This window comes from Thunnus albacares, chromosome 3, assembly GCF_914725855.1.
Source record: "Thunnus albacares chromosome 3, fThuAlb1.1, whole genome shotgun sequence".
In the NCBI taxonomy this organism is placed as follows: Eukaryota; Metazoa; Chordata; class Actinopteri; order Scombriformes; family Scombridae; genus Thunnus; species Thunnus albacares.
Window position 1 is genome coordinate 22,929,367 of NC_058108.1, and position 20,101 is coordinate 22,949,467.

Sequence of the window (20,101 nt, forward strand, 5' to 3'; positions counted from 1 at the left end):
ATTGTTCCTTTATAAGTCATGTGTGACATTTATATCTACCAATAACATCTGCATAACTAAACAACATTCAAATTCTGTGATAATCTATTTTCAAACTGTAAAACTCTGGCCTCAGACTCAGGATCCTAAACCAACACTTTGGTTAAAATGGCTGTAATGAATGTTGTGTTTGACTGTCTAAATTCTCTACAGCAGCCTGTTGAGTTAATTAAATTAGTTGGTGCAGGTGAGTGGAGGCATAAGTCATGTAAACAGTAGTCAGAGCACTACAAATTCTTCTGGCACCTTCAACCTTTTCCTCTGGCAGCGTGCCACTGTAACAACACCCTCAGAGGGATGAAAAGTTTCAAAGCAAGATCTGATTATGGGGAGAGCAAGCTGAGAATTTACCCAAAACTAAAATACACTGTGCATGCTAAAACACAAGATAAGATCAAGAGGTTGGGGATACACATAGTAACAGACACCTGCATTACCCAGAGAGCACTGATCTGCTCCAGACAGTTAAAAGAACAACAAAAATCATAAGGCAACCTCTCCGAAATCATTTGATCATTTTCTGTGCGAAAAAACAGTTCTTCTTTTGAAGTTGTACTGAGGTCCCAGCTTGATTACCATTTGAGATTGAACAAGATCTGGCGAAAGGTAGAAAAAATTGCTGCTGGCAGGTCTCTTCATTACATCTTGGAAGTTGGATTAGATGAAGTATCCAGGGTATTTCTGACAGAGCCACTCTTCTCCGTCTGGTTTTAACCCTGTACGTTCCACTTTCACTGCACCACTGCATCTGGGAGCCAGCTGCAGCTCATTGTATACAGTGTGCGAGTGTGTCTGAGACTGATTGGGGTCACTAGAGGGTCTGACTCATTCAATATACAGCTGATTGACCAACTGGGAGGTCACACAAGTTCCAACAGGCAATGCCTAAGATATTGGAGAAATTTAATTTTAAAGAGTGCAATGTTCATGCAGATGACAAAGTGCACTTGAAACAGGTTAGCCACAAAGACATGAGGAGATTTAGAGCTATTGAGATGTCAGAATATAAACTGTGTTACAGTGAGATCACAGGCGGCTAAAACTTGATGACATCTCATCACTGTAGGTTTAGTTTCTAAAATGCATTCAATTCAGTGCTGTCATTTAAAATTAAGTGGAATTCTTGGAAAGTATGTTATGTATTTAAAACTCTTTGGTGTGCTGAAAAAGAAAAAAAAACACACATACCCTGCACAGTGTGTAACAAAACCCTAAAGCTTAGAGAACGCAAAAGTAAACAATTTGTTCTTTTTGCTAAAAATGGTTTATTGGTCAAGGAAGATTACAAATCTGATCCCTTGATGGTAACCATCAACCATCTGATTATACAGCCCAACTCTTAAAAATGAATTACCACATGGAAAATATTAGCAACCCAAGAGGAAAAAAATACAAATGAAAATGTAACAAAATATCAAGACTGTTGAGAGAAATGCTTAAAGCACCGAAACTACATGCACAACACAGTTAAAAAGATAAAACGTTGCAATGTTAGGACCAAATAAATAGACAAAAATGTTTTTAAAGTTTTCCTAAAGGTTTAGGAAGGTTAGGGTTGTGAATCCTAATAAAAACACTTCAAGCTGTTTTAATACTGATCTGTTTTGCAGATCGTTTCTGGAACTACTGGACCGTTTCAGTGTAACAATAAGACAAGTGGGACAAAAAGCAGGTATGAGTGTGTGTGTGTGTGTGTGTGTCTGTGTCCTAATTCAAGCAAGACATCATGTGAATTCACTTTCTGAAGACAGGAATTTGAGAAAGACCAAGGCACTCAACTTACACATCAAATACTTGTGTACACCGAATTTCGAGCAATTGCCACCGCCACTTGCAAACATACAGTACAAAGCGACTTGTTTGGGGTTCAGTAGTGAGTTATACAAACTCTAGCAGGTGCAGTAACCGTTGTAAATGAGGACATCACGAATACTCAACATTCTTTACTGCTTAAGTACTGGTCAACAGTACTTTCCATACAGGTCATTGATGGTTTGGATCTTCAGTCTTTTACACATTTTTGCAACCAGTCATCAGAATATACAGTTATAAAGTTAATGTGAAACACAAACATCTAATAAGATTATTTTTTTTTGTTCATGCTCTTGAATATCAACTGAACAGTATACTGACCTCTCCTACCATATTTCACAGTCCAAGTAAGTTTAGTTAAATAAAGTACACATAGTTAAAATACAACCGTGGTAAGACTAAAAACGGAGACAATTTTGATGACCAACACTTTGAGCGTAAAAGTGACATAAAGACAGAAGCCAGAGCGTGGTTTTTTCGATAGTAGCCGAGTGGTCCCCACATTCATCATTTTAAACATCAGTAGAGACCACTGTGTTCCCGTGTTTTTACATCCGTGATTCAACCTTTAGGCCTTCTCCATGGACTTATAGTATTCTTTAAGCACAGCCCAAGCCTTTGGAGCCATGAAGCCATCAGGAGGATTCTCTCCCTCGCGAGCCATCTTACGCATGCGTGTGCCTGAGATGAAATCATAATCTTGATGGCTACAATTAAAAAAAGGAAAAAAAAGAGGGGAAAAATTTGAGTAACAGACATATTTCAATCACTGAAAAGATGCTTATCCAAAAATGACCAGCTGCTGCTGTGGAAGTTTGTTAGCATTTCTGCCTGCAGTCTGAAACCACAGCAAAGCTCATCCCACCAGTGAAAAAAGTTTTTGTATGTGAAAATTTTACTTACCAAACCCTACATTTCATATACTGACCACTGACCATAAAAACACACGTTTAGACAGGTGTTTGGTTAACCTGTAAGAAGTTGGCATTTTATGTTTCTATGTTTTATTGTGTATTTTTATTTTTTTTTACTTTTTTTTTTTTTTTTCACTGTGTATTTTTATAACAGATTGTGTATTTCTTTATTTCTTGTGGCATCATACTCATGTAAAGCACTTTGTGACTAATGTCTGAAAAGCACTATGTAAATAAATTAATTTTACTTAGTTACTTACACATCTGGCAACTGCTTTATTAATAATTCCTCACAAAATCACTGTTGCCTCAGAGTTACTATGACAATCCAGTAACACCAGCACACACTTGCAATGATGATTTTAAAAAGCATCCAGTAAGCTAACGGACATTTAAATCAATGTTAGGAATGTGAATTCTTTAAACTGAGTTGTGTTGGTGTAGACAATTTATATGCTTGAAAATTTAGTGTGCAATGTACTTTATGGGTCTTCAATCTAAAGCATTTGCACTGATCTGCACTTCTGTTTTTGCCAGTCAAACTTTTTCAAATCCTACACTTTGGTGCTTGAAGTCAAAGTCTTTGTTTATACAGTAGGTGTGAACAGCCAGAATTGTGAGCAAATCTAGTGGATAGCAGTGGAGTTAAAATTAACACATTAACACTGCCAGTTGAGATTAGTTTGAAAGTCTGAATTACCGGTTTTAAGAGGACTTAATGGTGCCAGACACTCCTGTCAAACAACCCCCACCACCAAACTAACTGCCGGCTCTAGATGAAGGATTGGAAAATTAAACAGTGTCACAAAGCTTCTTTCCAATAATCAGATTGTGGATTTCCCTTGTCCAAACTTTAAAAAAAAAAATGATTAAAAAGGTCTTCTTGGGTCTATTCCCTCCTGGCTTTTCACTGGATCTCCAGTTCACCTGGTTCAGAAAAGATGGGAACAACCAGTGCCGAGCAGAGTACTGGCACAAGCTCATGATGATCTTCACTTGACCCGTCTTTAAATTACTGGCAGGACAGTTAAAGACATCTTGTTAGCAGATATTTACACTTATCTCCACTCAGCTTACATTCAGAGAGGGTCTCAAAGTCCCTCTGCCTATGGAGTAAATTTTCTAATTGCTATCACATGACGGAGCACATCTTGTGGCTCTGAAACATTGACAATCTGTGAAGAAGACATTACGGTTCACATGGTGTGAGGTAAAGGAGCTCTAGGCTAAATTCTTCAGAGAACATTTTTATACAGTGTCAAATTAGAAACAGCTTGCTGTGATCTGAGCCATTACACTTTAGACTGAGGGGTATTGCTGGTGATTGGGCCGAGCATCCATATTCCTCCTGAAATTTGGCAAGGCCCTGTCAGCGTGCATGAGAGAATGTAATGCCATAAATCTGGCTGAGTGATGACTACAGAGTTTGGAAATCCAGTGAGCCTCTTGCATTTGTTCCATAGATTTAGCCTTGAATGCAGATTGAGTCAATGGGTCGATGAGATTTCATATAAAAATATTGTAAAGTATATTTGAGTTAAGGGATGGGGCTTACTGATGTTACATATCAGTCTGAAATGTGTTGAAACGTCCGTTGAAGGTCAATGAGGTTACAATAAAGCAAATTAAGACCGATGACAACAGTTTTACTTTACTGTTTCTTCTCTACTTTATTCAATAATGTAGACTGACAGTTACTGGTATTGAAAACAGAATATAACCTCATTTTAAATTAAGTTCTGTTCTGTTCCGTTTTTTATCCTAATGTAGAAAAAGGTGACGTTCAGTTCAAACAGTGTGGTAACAAATGTCTCACAGACTGATTCAAGTGTTTCAGATTTACATAATTTCACAGTTATAATCTGTAATAATTTCACAGCCTCGGGTAGATAAACTAAATGTTGATTCAATTTTAAAATATACTATTTTTAGTAGCACTATTACCTCTTTCCACAGATGTACTAGATGTTTCTGAACAATTCAGTTTGGACTCAACGTCATAAATATGCATCATGGAAAACAAAGCAAATCTTTTGATTAGTCTGGCCATATTTAGTTTTAACATTCCCAGCCAAACACAGCTACGGTTGCATGATGGCGGAGGCTGCATCGAATCTGAAGGAGAGGCAGTGAGATTGCATGATTTTTGTTAGTCATCATGTGCAGTGTCCGTATACAGACTTTAATTAATAGCAGTGCTCTGTAATTTTTGAACAACTTCAAAGCGTGTATTAAGCCACAAATCCTTTTAACTGTATAAAAGAAAGAAAAACAATTCATGTTGTTCTTGGCTTGGTGTAGATCGAAGAAGGAAAGCAAGTAGATGAAAGGATTTTTTTTTAAACAAGACAAGCTAAATGAGTTATTAATTTAGTGAATTTAATTTCTGTTTAGGCTGCTGGTTCTAAGTGAGCTAAATGTGAGGTATTACTCTGAACTACAAATAAGATATAATTTAGTGTGAGTGAGCACTTTCACTTTAGACTCAAACTGTCTCTCTATTCCATGTGCCTAATAAATTAAAAGACTGCAGGAAAAATGATGGGTGACAAAGAAAAGCAGGCACAAAATTGAAAAATCACAGTCATTCTAAAACAATGAAATGACAACATAAACAGGTACTCACTTCTTGGGGTCATAAAAGTCCATTGCTCTTTTGACCTTGTTGTAAGCTGCGACCTTGAAGGGTACAATCTCCAGGGTGATGAGGCCGGGAGCCATGGTGAGGACTTTGGCCCCGTGAGTGGGCTCGTACAGGTCCTTTCCTGTGTCAGGGTGGGGCATGCCTGCAGGGTCTCGACCCACAATGTAGAAGTTGGCACCAGCCACCATCCGAGCTCTGCAATGCCACTGAACCTGTGAATAAGAGAAACAATAATAATAAAAAAAAAAAAAACTATAAATAGGTGTAGTTGACGTGAAATGGCATTTTCACTGTCACACAAGATAATAAATTAATATTTTCATCATTTACAATGCAGTGAATGGTTAAACATTCTTTGTTTTACATGGACTTGTTGTGGTAAAAACTGCTTTGATATTAGATTTTTATTCATTTTTGTCTCAGGCATGGTTCAATAAATAAAATAAATAAATAAACTATTTTAAATTAAAAAGAAAAGGCTAAAAATGTTGATAAATAGCTCAGGAATAATTTTAAAAATGTCTATTTTTGTAAATGGCAATAATTTTTTTCATTCACATATTTCTAAAAGCGTAGGAACTTTTTATCAATAAAGGAAACATGTCCTCCCATGTGACACCATATCCTGATTTTAAATTGGGCAATTCCACTGACAACTTTATTTAGTTGAAGGACCCCATCCAAGGTCACAACCATGGATGTATAAAGAGAACTGGATATAAGAAGAGCGCCAGGTGAAGCAAATTTGACATAAAATCAGTGGAAACATTTTTTTGAGCATCACAACCCCCAAGGAATGACTCATTTCACTATCAGAATTTGATCCATTCGGTCCAATCACAGTTCAAAAGTCTAGAAGAGCCGCGCAATTGAATTGTTTTATCCCCATTCGAGTTAGCTGGAGGGCTAAACTAGAAGTTAGCCATCTCAGCCAGTCGAAGTCTCTACTGAGCATAAAGCGTGCGCAGTATGTTTTCATCCAGGCAATTTCTTTACAGCAGGAAGTGGCTTTTTTGGCTTCATGCGCCACTGAGCAACTTTCATTAGGAATGAACGGGGCCCCGCCTCCGACACTGTATCCAGCTCTCTTTATGCATCCATGGTCACAACTGAAGCCCACTGTGAAGTCCATGACGTGTGAAGATGGTAGGTTTTTGTCTCAGAATTATTCAAATATTTAACTTTTATCGAACCACTATAAGAGTGTGAACTTTTGTTGTCCCTTGGTGTAATATCAAAATTCTATATTTTTTAATTAAAAACTGTATGTTAAACTACATAATTATGGAAAATTATGCAAATGTGTCTTGCTAGCTGCTAATAACAGATTAGGTCATTAATTGACACAAAAGGCTGAAACATCCTTTGGTGTGACAGGAATAACCACCAGTGTGACACCTCTACTGTCACATCGGAGGACAGAGATGTTACATAAGAAGACAAGGTCTCTTTAAGAAGCATTTTAAATAATTAAATAAGATTTGTGTAACTCCTTTCTATTCTTATTTGACCATTATAAGTGTTTTTAAATGCAATAATTACATTCATTAAAATATTTTCTGCTGTTTTTGCTGAAAATTTGTCATGAAAACAAGTGATACTTAACTCTTTTTGGAGACAAAAACAATTCAGTGAGAGAAATGAATGGGAGAGAGAGAGGACACGGAAGTACAGAGAGAAAATTAACAGGGAGCCACGCAGGAGGGAGGAGATCATAAGAGAACGCAGAAAGTAAAAAGAATAGTAACGTTGCCTTGAAAAATGCAGCCATTATATAGAAAACTAACCACTAGTCAAAAAAACTCTTAGCAACTTAAAAATTTTCACTTTTTAGCAGATATAATCCACCACTACAGTTCAGCCAGCAAGTCTCCAACAACTGCTGCCCTTGGGAGTCTGTGTTCACTGTAAACACTGAGACTCTTTTCCTGTTTCTCATTATGAATAATTGCTAAAACTGCACATTACGTCTTGAAAATTACTAATACTACTGCCATTAGGTTCTTGCCTGTCTAGTTTGTCTACGATTTTTAGATTAGGTTTACAAAACGAGTAGTTTCGGCTCAAGGTGGACATGGCAGCGTTTCAGCGAATTGCTCAAAAACCTTCAGGCAAGAAGAACCCAGGAGAGTCAGTTTGATTACTCGAGTGACAAGCAGACCAGGGGTATATGTTGTTTTTAATGGGTAAACAAGCTCAGAGCTATGATACTAAGGCACAGGCTAAAACTCCAATTCAGAATTACAAACTGAATAAATTCAGTGCCTGACATCCACCAGCCTCAAATCTGCTCTCAATAATTTTCACCATAGCTTTCCCATTATCACAAGTGAATGATTAAAAGACTCCCAGCTACACAGCTACGCTCAGTCACACGGAGAGGTTGGGGTATGGCATGGAAACACTAAACAGAGCGCCTCAAGACGATTGTAAACCCCATTTCCTGCCATTTTTCACTCTCAAAAATTTGCAGACACCAAGTATGTGACACTCCTCCTCCCTGTGTCTGTTGTCATTACTTACTGCTGCAGTCACATTTTTTTATTCCCTGTCAGTTTTGGAAAAAAAAAAAACATGACGCCTTTTTTTGTGAAAAAAAAAAAAAAAAAAACCTCAAGCAGAAATCTGCAAATACAGCATTCTTGATAATCATTACCTCAGTTGGCCCAGCATACATCATAGGTGAGGGAAAGATAGCAACAATGGTAGAATCTGGATTCAGGACGCCCTCCTCCAGCACAGCCGCGTGCTGCTTCATTCGCCATGGCAGCGGCACATCATCGTCCTTGGTCCAACCTCCCAGTGGGTGGAGCAGCAGTACGGGCCGGCGGTAGCCTCGCTCGATGAGACGCTTGTGGGTGTCCTGCATCAGAAGAGCATGGCCGTTGTGGACTGGGTTGCGGAGCTGGAAGGCAAATACAGCATCTGAATAGAAAGAAAGGAGAAGGAGGGTTTGTTAAACTGAACATCTGTAGAAGACAAACAAAATGCCACAATATACCCAGAGATAATCAAGCAGCTAACTGCCCAGCCACTGAAACCACATACAGGGGTGAATCACATGAAAATGTTCTGTCTCTTGACTTCCCTACTGTGTCTCCCTCACTTCTTTCCCAAAGCACAAAGAAATAATAGAAGTATTGAAGTAAGTGAACAACCCAGAATGTCTTCTCCTAAAAGGTAGCAGTTTATAAATATTGTGACATTACTGTCTCTTTAAAAGTCCTTGAATCAAACGTCATCACTGCTTAAGTGACTGGTATTTGGCCCCAAACCTGCATTCATTTCTTTAAACTTCTGTTTGAGCTCAGTGGGAGTCAGTCGATACTGGTCGAGTCCATCGTTCCAGTAGATCCTGTCCAGAACCTGCAGGTCTCCGCCGACCAGCCAGTCCCCACTTTCCATCACCATCTGAAATAAGAGCCAGAATGATCATGACAGTGAACAAAACTCAAACGTAATCCAGACTTAAGACACTGCCTTCCATAAAAACTTCACTGTGCTGGAACCCGGCCAAGCTGAAATCGAGTTATTACCGAGTTGCAACAGGGACACAGCAGCGTAAATCAAAGTCTCTATGTGTCGTTAAACAGTCAACAAACCTCTGGCAGGACCACTCTTCTGCATTTGGCCACAACTCTCTTTCTTTCTTAATTTCAATAGCAGAGCAGAGACAAAATCAGATTGTATTCCACAATAAAACCTGCTGATGAGCTCATGACCACACTGGAGAGAATTTTTCCTCCTCAAAAGATTCATCTAACAATGTCACCTAAGTGCTCAGGACCCACGCAAAGGCTGCTATTGTTTCAGGCAGTATCTTTCTCCTGCCTCTTGTGGCATTTATGAGAGCATAGCTAGAGTTACTGAAAACAAGGGCCTGTGCGATGTTAATGTGATACAAAGTGACAATTCTCTACAGGCTGGGCAATAAAAGGAAGCACAGCACCAGCACAGAGACAGAAAGAATTCAAAATAAAGGCCACAAATGACACCTGAAGTGTTTCAGAATTGCAAAAAGCGGATTTGGATATTGATTTAAAAAAAAAAAAAAAAAAGAAAAATCAATCCATGTCACTTTTTTCATTGACATTTAATTTATTGTGAATATTTTTTTTTTAAATATTAAATCTCTTTGATATCGATACTTTACATATTGATTTCAGTTTGACCCGCCAAACTGTTCGCAAAAATCTGAAGGTTGTCAGCGATAGAGGTGTGGATCTGTGTCTACGCTATGTGATCAATAACCACTTGGCGCCGTAATAAGTTTTCAGGATCGTGTTGTGATCTGTTTTCCACACTCGAATTAATCCAGCCTGTCTACCGCTGGCCTGAGAAGAGTCACGAAAGATGCATAACAGTCTTATTCTTTGGAGAGATCAACATAGACAAAGTCGCAATTTATTTTCCTTACATAAGTGAATGGAAAATATAATGTCTGCGTGGATAAATCAAAGGAGCAGGTCTGCACGTACACATGTGCTCTGTTTAACCATTATATGTGCCCCCAAGACTTCACATGTGAAAAAGGGCCCCAGCCAAATAAACAACCACTACACCATAGTTTCCGATGAAGGGGGCTCCTGTCTGACTGACGGACAGGTAAACAGGAAAAAGTGGATTAACTACATGTAATATGGAGCAGCTCGTTTCTGGCTGCAAAGAAAAAGTTGCAGCTACCAGCACAGAGGTGTGTTGACAGACTGGCTCCGGCACGGGGAGTTAAACATACACTTATGTATACATACACATTCTCTTTAATGAGTGACACCTTAATTACAGCAAGCTGAATACACACGTTCAGCTGTGACAGGCTAGAGTGGGTAAAGAATGACAGTTGTGGAAATATAGAGTACTCAGCATGTGTTTAAAGCCAGTGCTAAGACATCAGGTGTTGACACTGGAGAGTCATGGTACCAATTTATGAAACTGGCAGCTTCTAATACATCTTACAACGTGAAGCTAAGCCAGATCTGATCATAAACAAGGTGAGACAAAGACGACATCTGCTAAAATTAAAAATGACTGCCAACTGCGCTGAAATACCGAGACAGCTGCTGTCTAGTGTTCAAGTTCACCTCCATGCAGTCAGAGCATTTTTAGAAGCAAAGGGCTTTAAAATGAGCCAGTGAGGTTTACAGTAAGTCTTAGCCCAGGGAGTGAAAGCACTAGATACCATGGAAGTTACTATTAGTTTTGCTGGTATACGAATTGCAGACCAACTGCACTAATCCTAAACACAATGGGATTTAAAATTAGCCAGACGGGCAACTTTTAAAAGCAACCTTGCACTGCATCTGTTCATGCAGATGGAGTTATAAAAAGACAATCTGACAACTATCTTTGTCTGTAGTAACAGACAGTTCCATTCTTTTCCAGCTACAAGCCAATGCCACTCTCCGCAAGAGTGCGCAGGATCATTTCAGGACGTCATCTCACCACCGAGTCTACCTGAGCCCCTGAGGAGGAGTCGATAGGAGACAGATGGAAACAATTCACTGGCAAGGATTCCGCAGCCTGTTCAGCTGAGCGGTACGATCTCGAAACGCATTTGGTGGAGGCTGAGCGAGAGACTCAGCATCCAAATATAACACCTGCAAAATGAGGGTGGACCAAAAAGATCAAGTGATTACACTGGGCGTCCTGACAGACTGCAAGAAAAGCACCACTCCTCCACCTATTCAGTCTTTCCATAAGCAAAGTGAAAAGGCCAGCTCGGATCTGTGTTCTATCAGTGCTGAATCCAGGGAGGCAGTTTGCTTTCACATGCAGAGTGTTTATCACATAGTGCACTGAGGAAGACCATCTGGAGCTCTGCAGATGCTGCAATACTTTCACCAAGGTGGAGCTTTTGGATTTTTGATAGCATTTTGATAAATATTGGCACACTGACTCTAAATGTGTCATCTGAAGAACTGACCTTGATGTAGGGGTGGTCCTTGCAGGTGGTGCCCCACTGACGAGCGCAGCGCTCCTCTTTTCGGTGCTCATAGAACTCAGGGTTGCGAAGGATGGCCACTCGCCTGCCCTCATACACCAGAGCCATGGCTGTCGCACCATCTAGACGCTCTTTATCTGCAGTAGACACCGGCAACACCACAGGCACTGACAGGTTGATCACACCACCTATGACAAGGGAGGAAGAAAAACATATTTTGAGATTATTTATTTTCTTTATAAATTCATCTGCTGATTAATTTTTGATTTAATCTTTTTGTGTAAATATGTCATAAAATAGAGACAAATGCCAAATCCCCAGAACGCAAGGTAACATATTCAAATCCCTTGTTGCTCTTCCTGAGGTTTCTTCCATTTTTTCCCTATTAAAAGTTTTTTTGAAGGGAGATTCTTCCTCATTCATATCGAGGGTCTAAGGACAGAGGATGTTGTATATTGCGCAGATTGTAAAGCCCCCCCCCCCCCCCAGGGCAATTTTGTGATATTGGGCTATATACATACAAATTGACTTAACTTGTTTTGCCCAACCAACAGTTTAAAACTCAAAGATAATCAGTTTACTATCAGGTATGATAATGAACTAAATTGAGTAATTGACTAATCTTTATGGTTCAAAAATAAACAGAAATGTGAAACTCATACCTGGGGAGTTAATAACCTGATTGGCCAATGATTTGTCATAGTATGCAAAGTAAAACAGCATAATATACCACTTAAAGCTATACTAATAGATAAGATTTAATAGATAGTTCAGATAATGATCCAATAACAACAGTGCCCCAGTGCAAAGTACTCAGACATCTTACAAATAATCAAAGGTTAATACACACAACAAAAAAAGCTCAACCTTTCTAGTTAAGTTTCCATTTTGTACCCCTTCAGGCTAAATGTGAAATATACAGCTAAACCACAGGCTACAGTGAGTCTTCAAGGCTGCAATTTTAGAAGCAAGAGAAGAAAAATACCCTCTTAAGCTAAACTGGATCTTGAACCTATTCTCATTTTATAATTTGAGCCGTGCACTGACAGCGTTTTGTTGCCGTCCAGTGTGATGAAAAAGTTGGGACTGGCACGCTTTTCACATCACATCACATCAAATAGTGTGGAGACAGGAGGCGACGCTGACTGCTGCTCCCACCTCCCCCTCAACCCTCCTCTGGTCCCCACTGTCACAGTGCAGAGCTTACAGCTGGTTCCAATAAAACGCACACACAAGACTGCCAAACGTCCGAGCGAGGGAGAGACAAGCTTGAATTTTGGGTCTCTGTTTATTTTTGCAGACTATTTGATTAGTGAAACATGCAGTTTTCTGCTTCCCAAACCGTTTTAGTGATAGTGTGTGGGCGATCAATTTTTTCAGGGTGATATCATTTTTTCACCATCAATTCCCTGAAAGGAAGTCAAAATGTAGAAAATGGTGGTGTGTGTGTCAATCAATACAGGAGCCTCTTCCTCTGCATCCCTCTCCCTCAGGATAAACAGAGGAAAATGGAAACTAGACTTTTCACATCAATATATATTTCGGTTTCTGTCCAGCCGGTTCAGTTTCTCAGTCTAGCTATCTTTCCGGGCACCAAATTCAAATCATCTGCGGTTTTGCTCAACGTTGGAATTTGAATGTTTTATCATTCAGTCAGGACAGCGGTTGTAATCTATACCTGTCAAAACCTAACAATGAAAAACAGGCTATCTTAACTTTTAAATTATTGTATGTTTTTTCATTTCATTGTGTGTGTGCGTAACAAAATATCTGGCACTACAACACACAACTGAGGGTTGAGTGGTCATATGGACAATAAATGAAAATTGACTTTTTCTTGGAATTTCATACAATACATGATAAATTGCTGTAATTACACAGAGGTACTCTGGCACTAAATATGATACTTATTTTCTCCAAAGTGCCTTAAAAACATAGGTATTCCTGAGCCCTGGGTGCAAAGTGTCTTATCACTTCACCATCATGATACACAGAACAAGACCATCATTCTTGAAAATATGCATATAAATCACCTTCACTCATTATATCAATGTCATTCTGCCATTTCTTTTGTGAGGTCTCATCTCCACCTAGTGCCTTTTCTCAAGTATAGCAGCAGTGCACTCAATGAAATGTTAGACAATAAGTTTAAACAACATCTTACCATCCAGCAGACAGTCAAAATGAAGACACTGCAAATACTCTCTCTCTCGCATAAAGCCGTTCAGAGGAGTGGCCCAGCCTTCAGCCAGCACCTGCACCCACTGCATGTCCACCTGGGGATTACACACACCGTCATATAGGTTACATATTGACCAGCAACTCGGCATATATGTAGATCAAAATAAAAGGATACAGTAAAATGTATGAGTGAATAGTATGTCTAATAGTTTCTCTATAAATACTTAGGCAACATTAAAAAAAGAAAAACAGAAGCACCTTCCCAATCTGTACAGCAGGCAGAGTCTCTGCATCAGCCTTGGCCAGGTCCAGTTTGTTCTCCTGAACATACAGCTCTTTCACTTCATAAGAAGCATCAACAGGAACTATATCCTGAAGAATAAAAAAAGAATATCAAATTAATTATTTTAAATACAGCGTCAACCTGCTCAATCAAGGCTTTGGTAAAGGTTTACTAGTCACTAAAATAATTCACATGATAAAGGGTAAGGACATCGATAGCTTTACAAATATTAGGCCTCACTGTCCCCTAGTGGCAACTAGGGGAATGACGGCACAGTTTTGTGAAAGAAGTCTGAATTTCAAGGTCTCTCTCCAGTGTCAAATATACAAACAAGTATAAAAAGGGACACAGCTAATAGCTAATAAAAACTACATTACTTGATTCTAAACATGATGCATTTGTTCACAACATGTCCAAGCACTATGTTTCTCTTCTCTCTTACCCTCTCCTGAAGCAGGTCAATAAGCTGTTGTATGGACTCATTCACACTGCAGGAGTCAGTCTTTAGCACCAGCTCTGGAGCCTCTGGCTTCTCGTACTCTGAGTCAATTCCAGTGAAACCTAAAAAATAATATTGAGTATTGAATGCACAATCTCAAATACACAAAAAAACTTTGCATATTAAAAGTCTACTTTTGTTCCAGTTCCATCATGTTCCTGGTTTTACTATTAATATTCCAGATAATACTGAAAATATCCAAGCCATTGTTTAAAAAAAAACAGTGATTTAAATAATAGTGAATTTGTCGTGTTCTATGGGCAACGAGGGAGAAGTCAGAGGATGGTTCAGGGGTTGAATTACATCACATTTGAAGGAGATACTATCTGACACATAGTGCCTAAAAACAGCATCTTGACTACCTAAGACAGGAGGGACGCAAAGGCCAAATCTGCTCTACAGAAATTACATAGAACACAGGAAATTGGGTTGTGATCTCCTCGCACTGTAAAAAAAAAAAAAAAAAAAAAAAAAAAAAAGTGACTTTTTACACCATGTGATGGGAAACACTTCCTCTGACAGTGATGCATCAGTTTTATTGTCACCGCCATTTTCTAAGTAATTTGACATGATATGGATCAGTGCAAACAGAGAGCAAAGACAAGAAAGGAGGGTATTTACATGACACATAAAACAGATCACAAGCAGAAGTCAGAATAATGAACATGGACAGTGAATGTATCATATGTGTCAACTGAGTAAACAGAGTACTCTTAAAACAGTTTTGAACATATAGATTTGTACTCCATAAAAACACCCTATGAAAAAAATTGTCCTTTAGTAAAGAAAGAAATTCAGCCAGTAATTTCAGAAACAGAAATTAGTTGAAACTAAAGGCATACAAAATGCTTGAAAAAAATATATATATATATATATGAAGAATTTTTATAGAGAAGAACAAAATTAGTAGAACACACATACAAGCCATATAGAAACAAACTGACAAGTATTATGAGATGCAGCAAAAGGGATTATTATAGCAAATTATTGGAGGACAACAAAAATACTAAAAATAAATGGAAAGTATTGAATGACATTATTAAAAACAGAACTAGAAAAGCAGGTTACCCAACCTATTTCCTAACAAAGCATAATGCAACTATTAATGATATGGATTTAGTTGCAGATGAATTTAATATTTTTTTGTTAATATTGGACCTAATTTAGCTAAGGAGATTATTAAGCCTAACAGTAAAGATGATGTGATGACATTGCTGATGACAGCAGTGACAGATGACATTGTTTAAACATTAAAGAGTAAGAAGTCTACAGACTTCTTACTACTTGATATGTCTACAGTTCAAAATATTATTGAGTGTGTGGTGAAATCACTGACACATATTTGTAATCAGTCTCTACAAGCTGGTATATTTCCAAGCAAAATGAAAACAGATAAAGTCATACCTAAATATAAGTCTGGAGATAGACATGTACTCTCTAATTAAAGACCTGTTCTCTGCTCTCGCAGTTCTCTCTCTCAGCTCTCTTAAAACATATTCTATAAAAGACTAGATGATTTCATCACAAAACATAATGTACTGTGTGAAAAGCAGTATGGGTTTAGATCTAATAGGATAACTTTATTTGCACTAATAGAATTTGTGGAGGAAAGATCAACTGTAACAGAAAATAAATAACATACAGTGAGGTTATTCCTGGATCTCAAAAAAGCATTTAATATTGTTGACCATGACTTATTATTGAAGAAACTACAAAGATATGGAATTAGAGGAGAAGCACAATCTTGGTTAAGTATTTACTTGGAGAATAGATATCATTATGTCCATATGAATAATTTTGATTCACAACTATTAAAGGATACTTGTGGGCTTCCCCAAGGCTCAGTGTTATGCTCATTATTGTGAATTTTGTACATAAATGATATATATTAGGTTTCCAAAATATTAAAAATGATACTACTTGCAGATGATACAAAGTTATTTTGTTGTGGTCAGAATTTGAAACAACTTTTGGATATAGTGGAAAAGGAACTGAAAATGAAAAGAGTTGGTTTGACTCTAATAAACTAACACTGAATTTCAGTAAAAACTAAATAATATTATCTTTGGTAATTGTTTAACTCACAAAGCAAACACATGATAAATGATGTTGAAAGTGAAAGAGTGTCTGAATTAAATTTCTTGGAGTGATAATAGATAAATAAATGATGCTGGAAGCGACATATAAATTATATTAAAGCTAAAATGTCAAAGTCAATTGCAATACTATATAAAGTCAAAGATCTTCTAAATCAAATTTCATTATACACCTTGTACTGTTCCCTTATGGTCCCATATATAATTTACTGTGTGGAAGTGTGGGGAAATTCATACAAATCTTCATACTTCAAAAGAGAGCCATTGGAATTGTAAACAAACAGAACCAACAAACTCACTCTATTAAATTAAAGGCTTTAAAATTTAAAGATTTGGGCGACTTTAAAACGGTTTAAATTACGTATAGAGCAAAAAAATAATTATTACCTAAAAGTATCCAAAAGTTGTTCAAAAAGGGAGAAAGTTAATATGATTTGAGAGGAATTTGCATGTTCAAAAAACAATTAGTGAGGACTGATGTAAAATATCGTATTTCAGTCAAAGGAGTGAATTTATGGAACAGCTGTAGTGAGGAACTGAAAACATGTAGAACACTTAGTGAGATTAAAAATAACTTACTGAACAAATACAAAAATGGATGAGCAGAAATAAACATTGGCATAGAAGGACAGGGTACAGGATATCTAAATCGTTTTGTTTTTGTTGTTCGATGTTACCTTTTGAGGTCAAATATGATGTGTTGTTAAACGGGCAGGCATAATAACCTGTAGCTTTTTCATACTGCAGAAATCTTTCAAGTTGTGTCACTGTGTTGTTTTCAACTGTGGTATTTGAGTATCTGCCTCCTTTTTATGTGTTTATGTATGTGTGTGTATATGAATTTGTATATTTATACATATGACCTAATTATTTTCTGTTACTGATTGCAGACTGAAACAAACTCAAACTATCTTGATTAAATGTTTTCTCTTGCAGTCTTTGTTCTTTGTTTAACCTCAACACATAACATTGAAGGACATTTTGATCCGTTATCTTGACACGTGTCATTGCATTCCAGCCCAAGTATAAAACTGAGTCACTGTTTTGATCTCAATGGCAGTTTTGATCAGTCATTATCATAAATCTAGGCCTCGGATTTGATGATGCACTGCAAATACACCCTAAAAACACAAGCTCTACCTCTTATTTCGCCTGCTCTGGCTCTCTTGTACAGCCCCTTCACGTCCCTCTGCTCACACACATCCAGTGGAGCGTCCACAAACACCTCAAAGAAAGGCAGCCCGGCTGCCTCGTGGATCTTCCTGGCATTAAGGCGATCCTGGAAGACAATAACCAAACACACAGTAAGGTAAACACATGATTTTAGCCAAAGAGAAGTTAGCCAAACATGATGTGTAAGAAAAACATTGAGCATTAGATTGGTTTAAAATGATAAGGACCCAGATTTTTTGTCCCTGCACATCCAAAATTTGTGTTTTCAGACGCAAGAGGACAGTACTAGTCCTACCACACTGCTCTGTACTGTAAATTAGGGCCTAGTAATGTCATTATGATCATCCAAGATCTGTCATATGTAATATGAAGTATCCAGTATCCAAAAATTGATGTGAATTTTAACACTAGCCTGTTACTTCTCAATTCTACGGCCATCCCAAATTTATCCCTGTCCTCATCTGTTTGTTTCTCTCATTCAGCCACTGATGCTTTCTTTGAAGAGTTACTCACCCTGCTGTAGGGAGAGATGAAGCTGGCAATGCAGACCAGCCCAGCATCAGCAAAAAGCCGGGCCACCTCAGCAATACGTCTAATGTTCTCTTCACGGTCCTCTGGGCTGAAGCCCAGGTTCTTATTCAGCCCCTGGCGGATGTTGTCTCCATCCAGGGTGTAGCAAGGGATCCCATGACAAACCAGGTACTCCTCTAGAGCCATGCTTACTGTGGTCTTCCCTGCACCGGACAAACCTTGACACAGAGGAAAACATCATGATTGTGGAACAGCTGTGGAATGACACAAAGGTGCAGAAACAGCACCTTGAAATGTATTTTTGTAAATGCTGTCATCTTGCAACATACCAGTGAGCCAAACGGTGCATCCCCTGAACCCTCCTCTTGTGCCTACAACCTGCCCACGCTTGTTTCGGCTGACATGGTGAGCTTGATACGTGACATTAGTTGCACGTTGCTTTCCCTGAAATGATAGAGATTTTCTGTCAATTCAGCCTCTTCACAAGTTAAAGAATCACACAGATTTATATAAAACTCTAAATTAAAAGATAGAATGTCAACATGAACAGATCAAGCCTTGTAGATTTGCTGAACTAAAAGTTGATTATATCAGTCACATCTCCAAAGTGGCCTTGAAATACGGTTTCTCAGTAATATGTAGCCTGTTCTATATTAAGAAAACAGCTTGTAAGCTTAGCAGATCCACATTTGTCAGAGTATGTGTTTGTCTGGGGAAATGTAGGGCTGCAACAGTTAGTCTATTCATCAATCGACAGTAAATTCATCTGCAACTATTTTAATAGCCGAATAGACTTAATCCTTTAAGTCATTTTTCAATCAAAAATTGCTGAATACTCTGATTTCTGCTTCTGAAATTGGAGACTTTGCTGCTTTTCTCCATTTTATAACATTGTAAACTGATTATCTGTTTTGTTATGGATTGTTGGTTTGACAACACAAGCAATTTGAAGACATCAACACAGACTGTGATGGAAATTTGTCACCATTTTCTGATATTTTATAGATAAAGCAATTAATTGAAGAAATACCGGACAGATTAATCCATAAGAAAATATGTATTAGTTGTAGACCTAATGAAATGTCAAAAAGTAGTGACAAAAGGCCATCACAACTTCCAAGAATCTATAACAGCCCACTAACAGTCTGTAACCCAGAGATACTTCATTTACCACCATTATGACAAAGAAAAGCAGAAAATTCTCACATTTAAGAAGCTCGGATGAGCTAATGTTTAACCTCTTTGACTGAAAAATTAAATGAATGAAAGCATAAATCATTTAAACTACATGTTTCAGCTCTGTATGTATGCACGTTTGTCTGGTGTTATTGTTTTTGTTTGTTTGTTGTATGTTGGAGGACCACAGTGCAAAACAATCAAATCAAAAATCAATCAACTATGCAGCAGCAGATCTAAGTGGTAAAAGGAAAAATAGATTATGTAAACTGTAATTTGCTGAAAGTGATGCTTGAACTATTGGCGTTATCACACATGCATTTCACAAACAGACGATGGATGCCCTTGTATTAACTGCATTAGCAGTTAACTGATTAGCCACTTTTCAGTCACACGCTGATGGCGACGTTTGATAAGAAAAGCTAGCTTTGCTGTAAAGCAGTAAAACGTTAAGTAGGTTAATTAGCTAGCTGTCTGGCCACTTAGCTCAATGGAGGGTTGTTGGACGGACGTGGTGAATCGTTGTGATGAATTTACACAACTTGGCAAGAGAAAACTCACCCAGCTATCAGCGGCGTTGCTTAGCTTCTGTTTTTTGTGCGAGTTGCCATACGTGTCCATGTTCGACAGTAGTCAGCGGCTATTTCAACCGGCTACCTGTTTTAAATCACACAAAACGACAAATCGCTCGGCTCTTTGCTTATTAATGCAGGTATCTCTTGGTGGGTTTTTTTTGTTTTGGCACAGGTATCTCTCCTGTGAACGGAGGAGCCCCGGAGCCGAGAAGCCAGGCACAGGAGGAACCGGGAAGA

At 38.2% G+C, this 20,101-nt stretch overlaps 1 protein-coding gene across 1 annotated transcript; it reads right to left on the reverse strand.

Moving 5' to 3' along the window:
• Positions 1-1,287: 1,287 nt before the first annotated feature.
• On the reverse strand, positions 1,288-20,095 carry papss1 (3'-phosphoadenosine 5'-phosphosulfate synthase 1). Its single transcript, XM_044347071.1, has 12 exons — positions 19,851-20,095; positions 18,443-18,557; positions 18,096-18,331; positions 17,550-17,688; positions 14,257-14,375; positions 13,790-13,903; positions 13,515-13,626; positions 11,333-11,538; positions 8,685-8,820; positions 8,066-8,334; positions 5,392-5,621; positions 1,288-2,558 (listed from the first exon to the last, which is right to left on the reverse strand). The coding sequence occupies exons 1-12, from the start codon at positions 19,908-19,910 to the stop codon at positions 2,420-2,422; spliced, it is 1,875 nt and encodes a 624-aa protein (XP_044203006.1). The 5' UTR covers positions 19,911-20,095; the 3' UTR covers positions 1,288-2,419.
• Positions 20,096-20,101: the final 6 nt, after the last annotated feature.

Excerpts from the sequence above, each read along its gene's own strand:
- papss1 (XM_044347071.1), bottom strand. The coding sequence starts at position 19,910 with ATGGACACGTATGGCAACTCGCACAAAAAACAGAAGCTAAGCAACGCC. Across the intron at positions 18,332-18,442 it reads ATGCACCGTTTGGCTCACTG|GTTTGTCCGGTGCAGGGAAG; the intron begins GTATGTTGCAAG and ends CTCTGTGTCAAG. Across the intron at positions 8,335-8,684 it reads GTTTAAAGAAATGAATGCAG|ATGCTGTATTTGCCTTCCAG; the intron begins GTTTGGGGCCAA and ends CTTTCTATTCAG.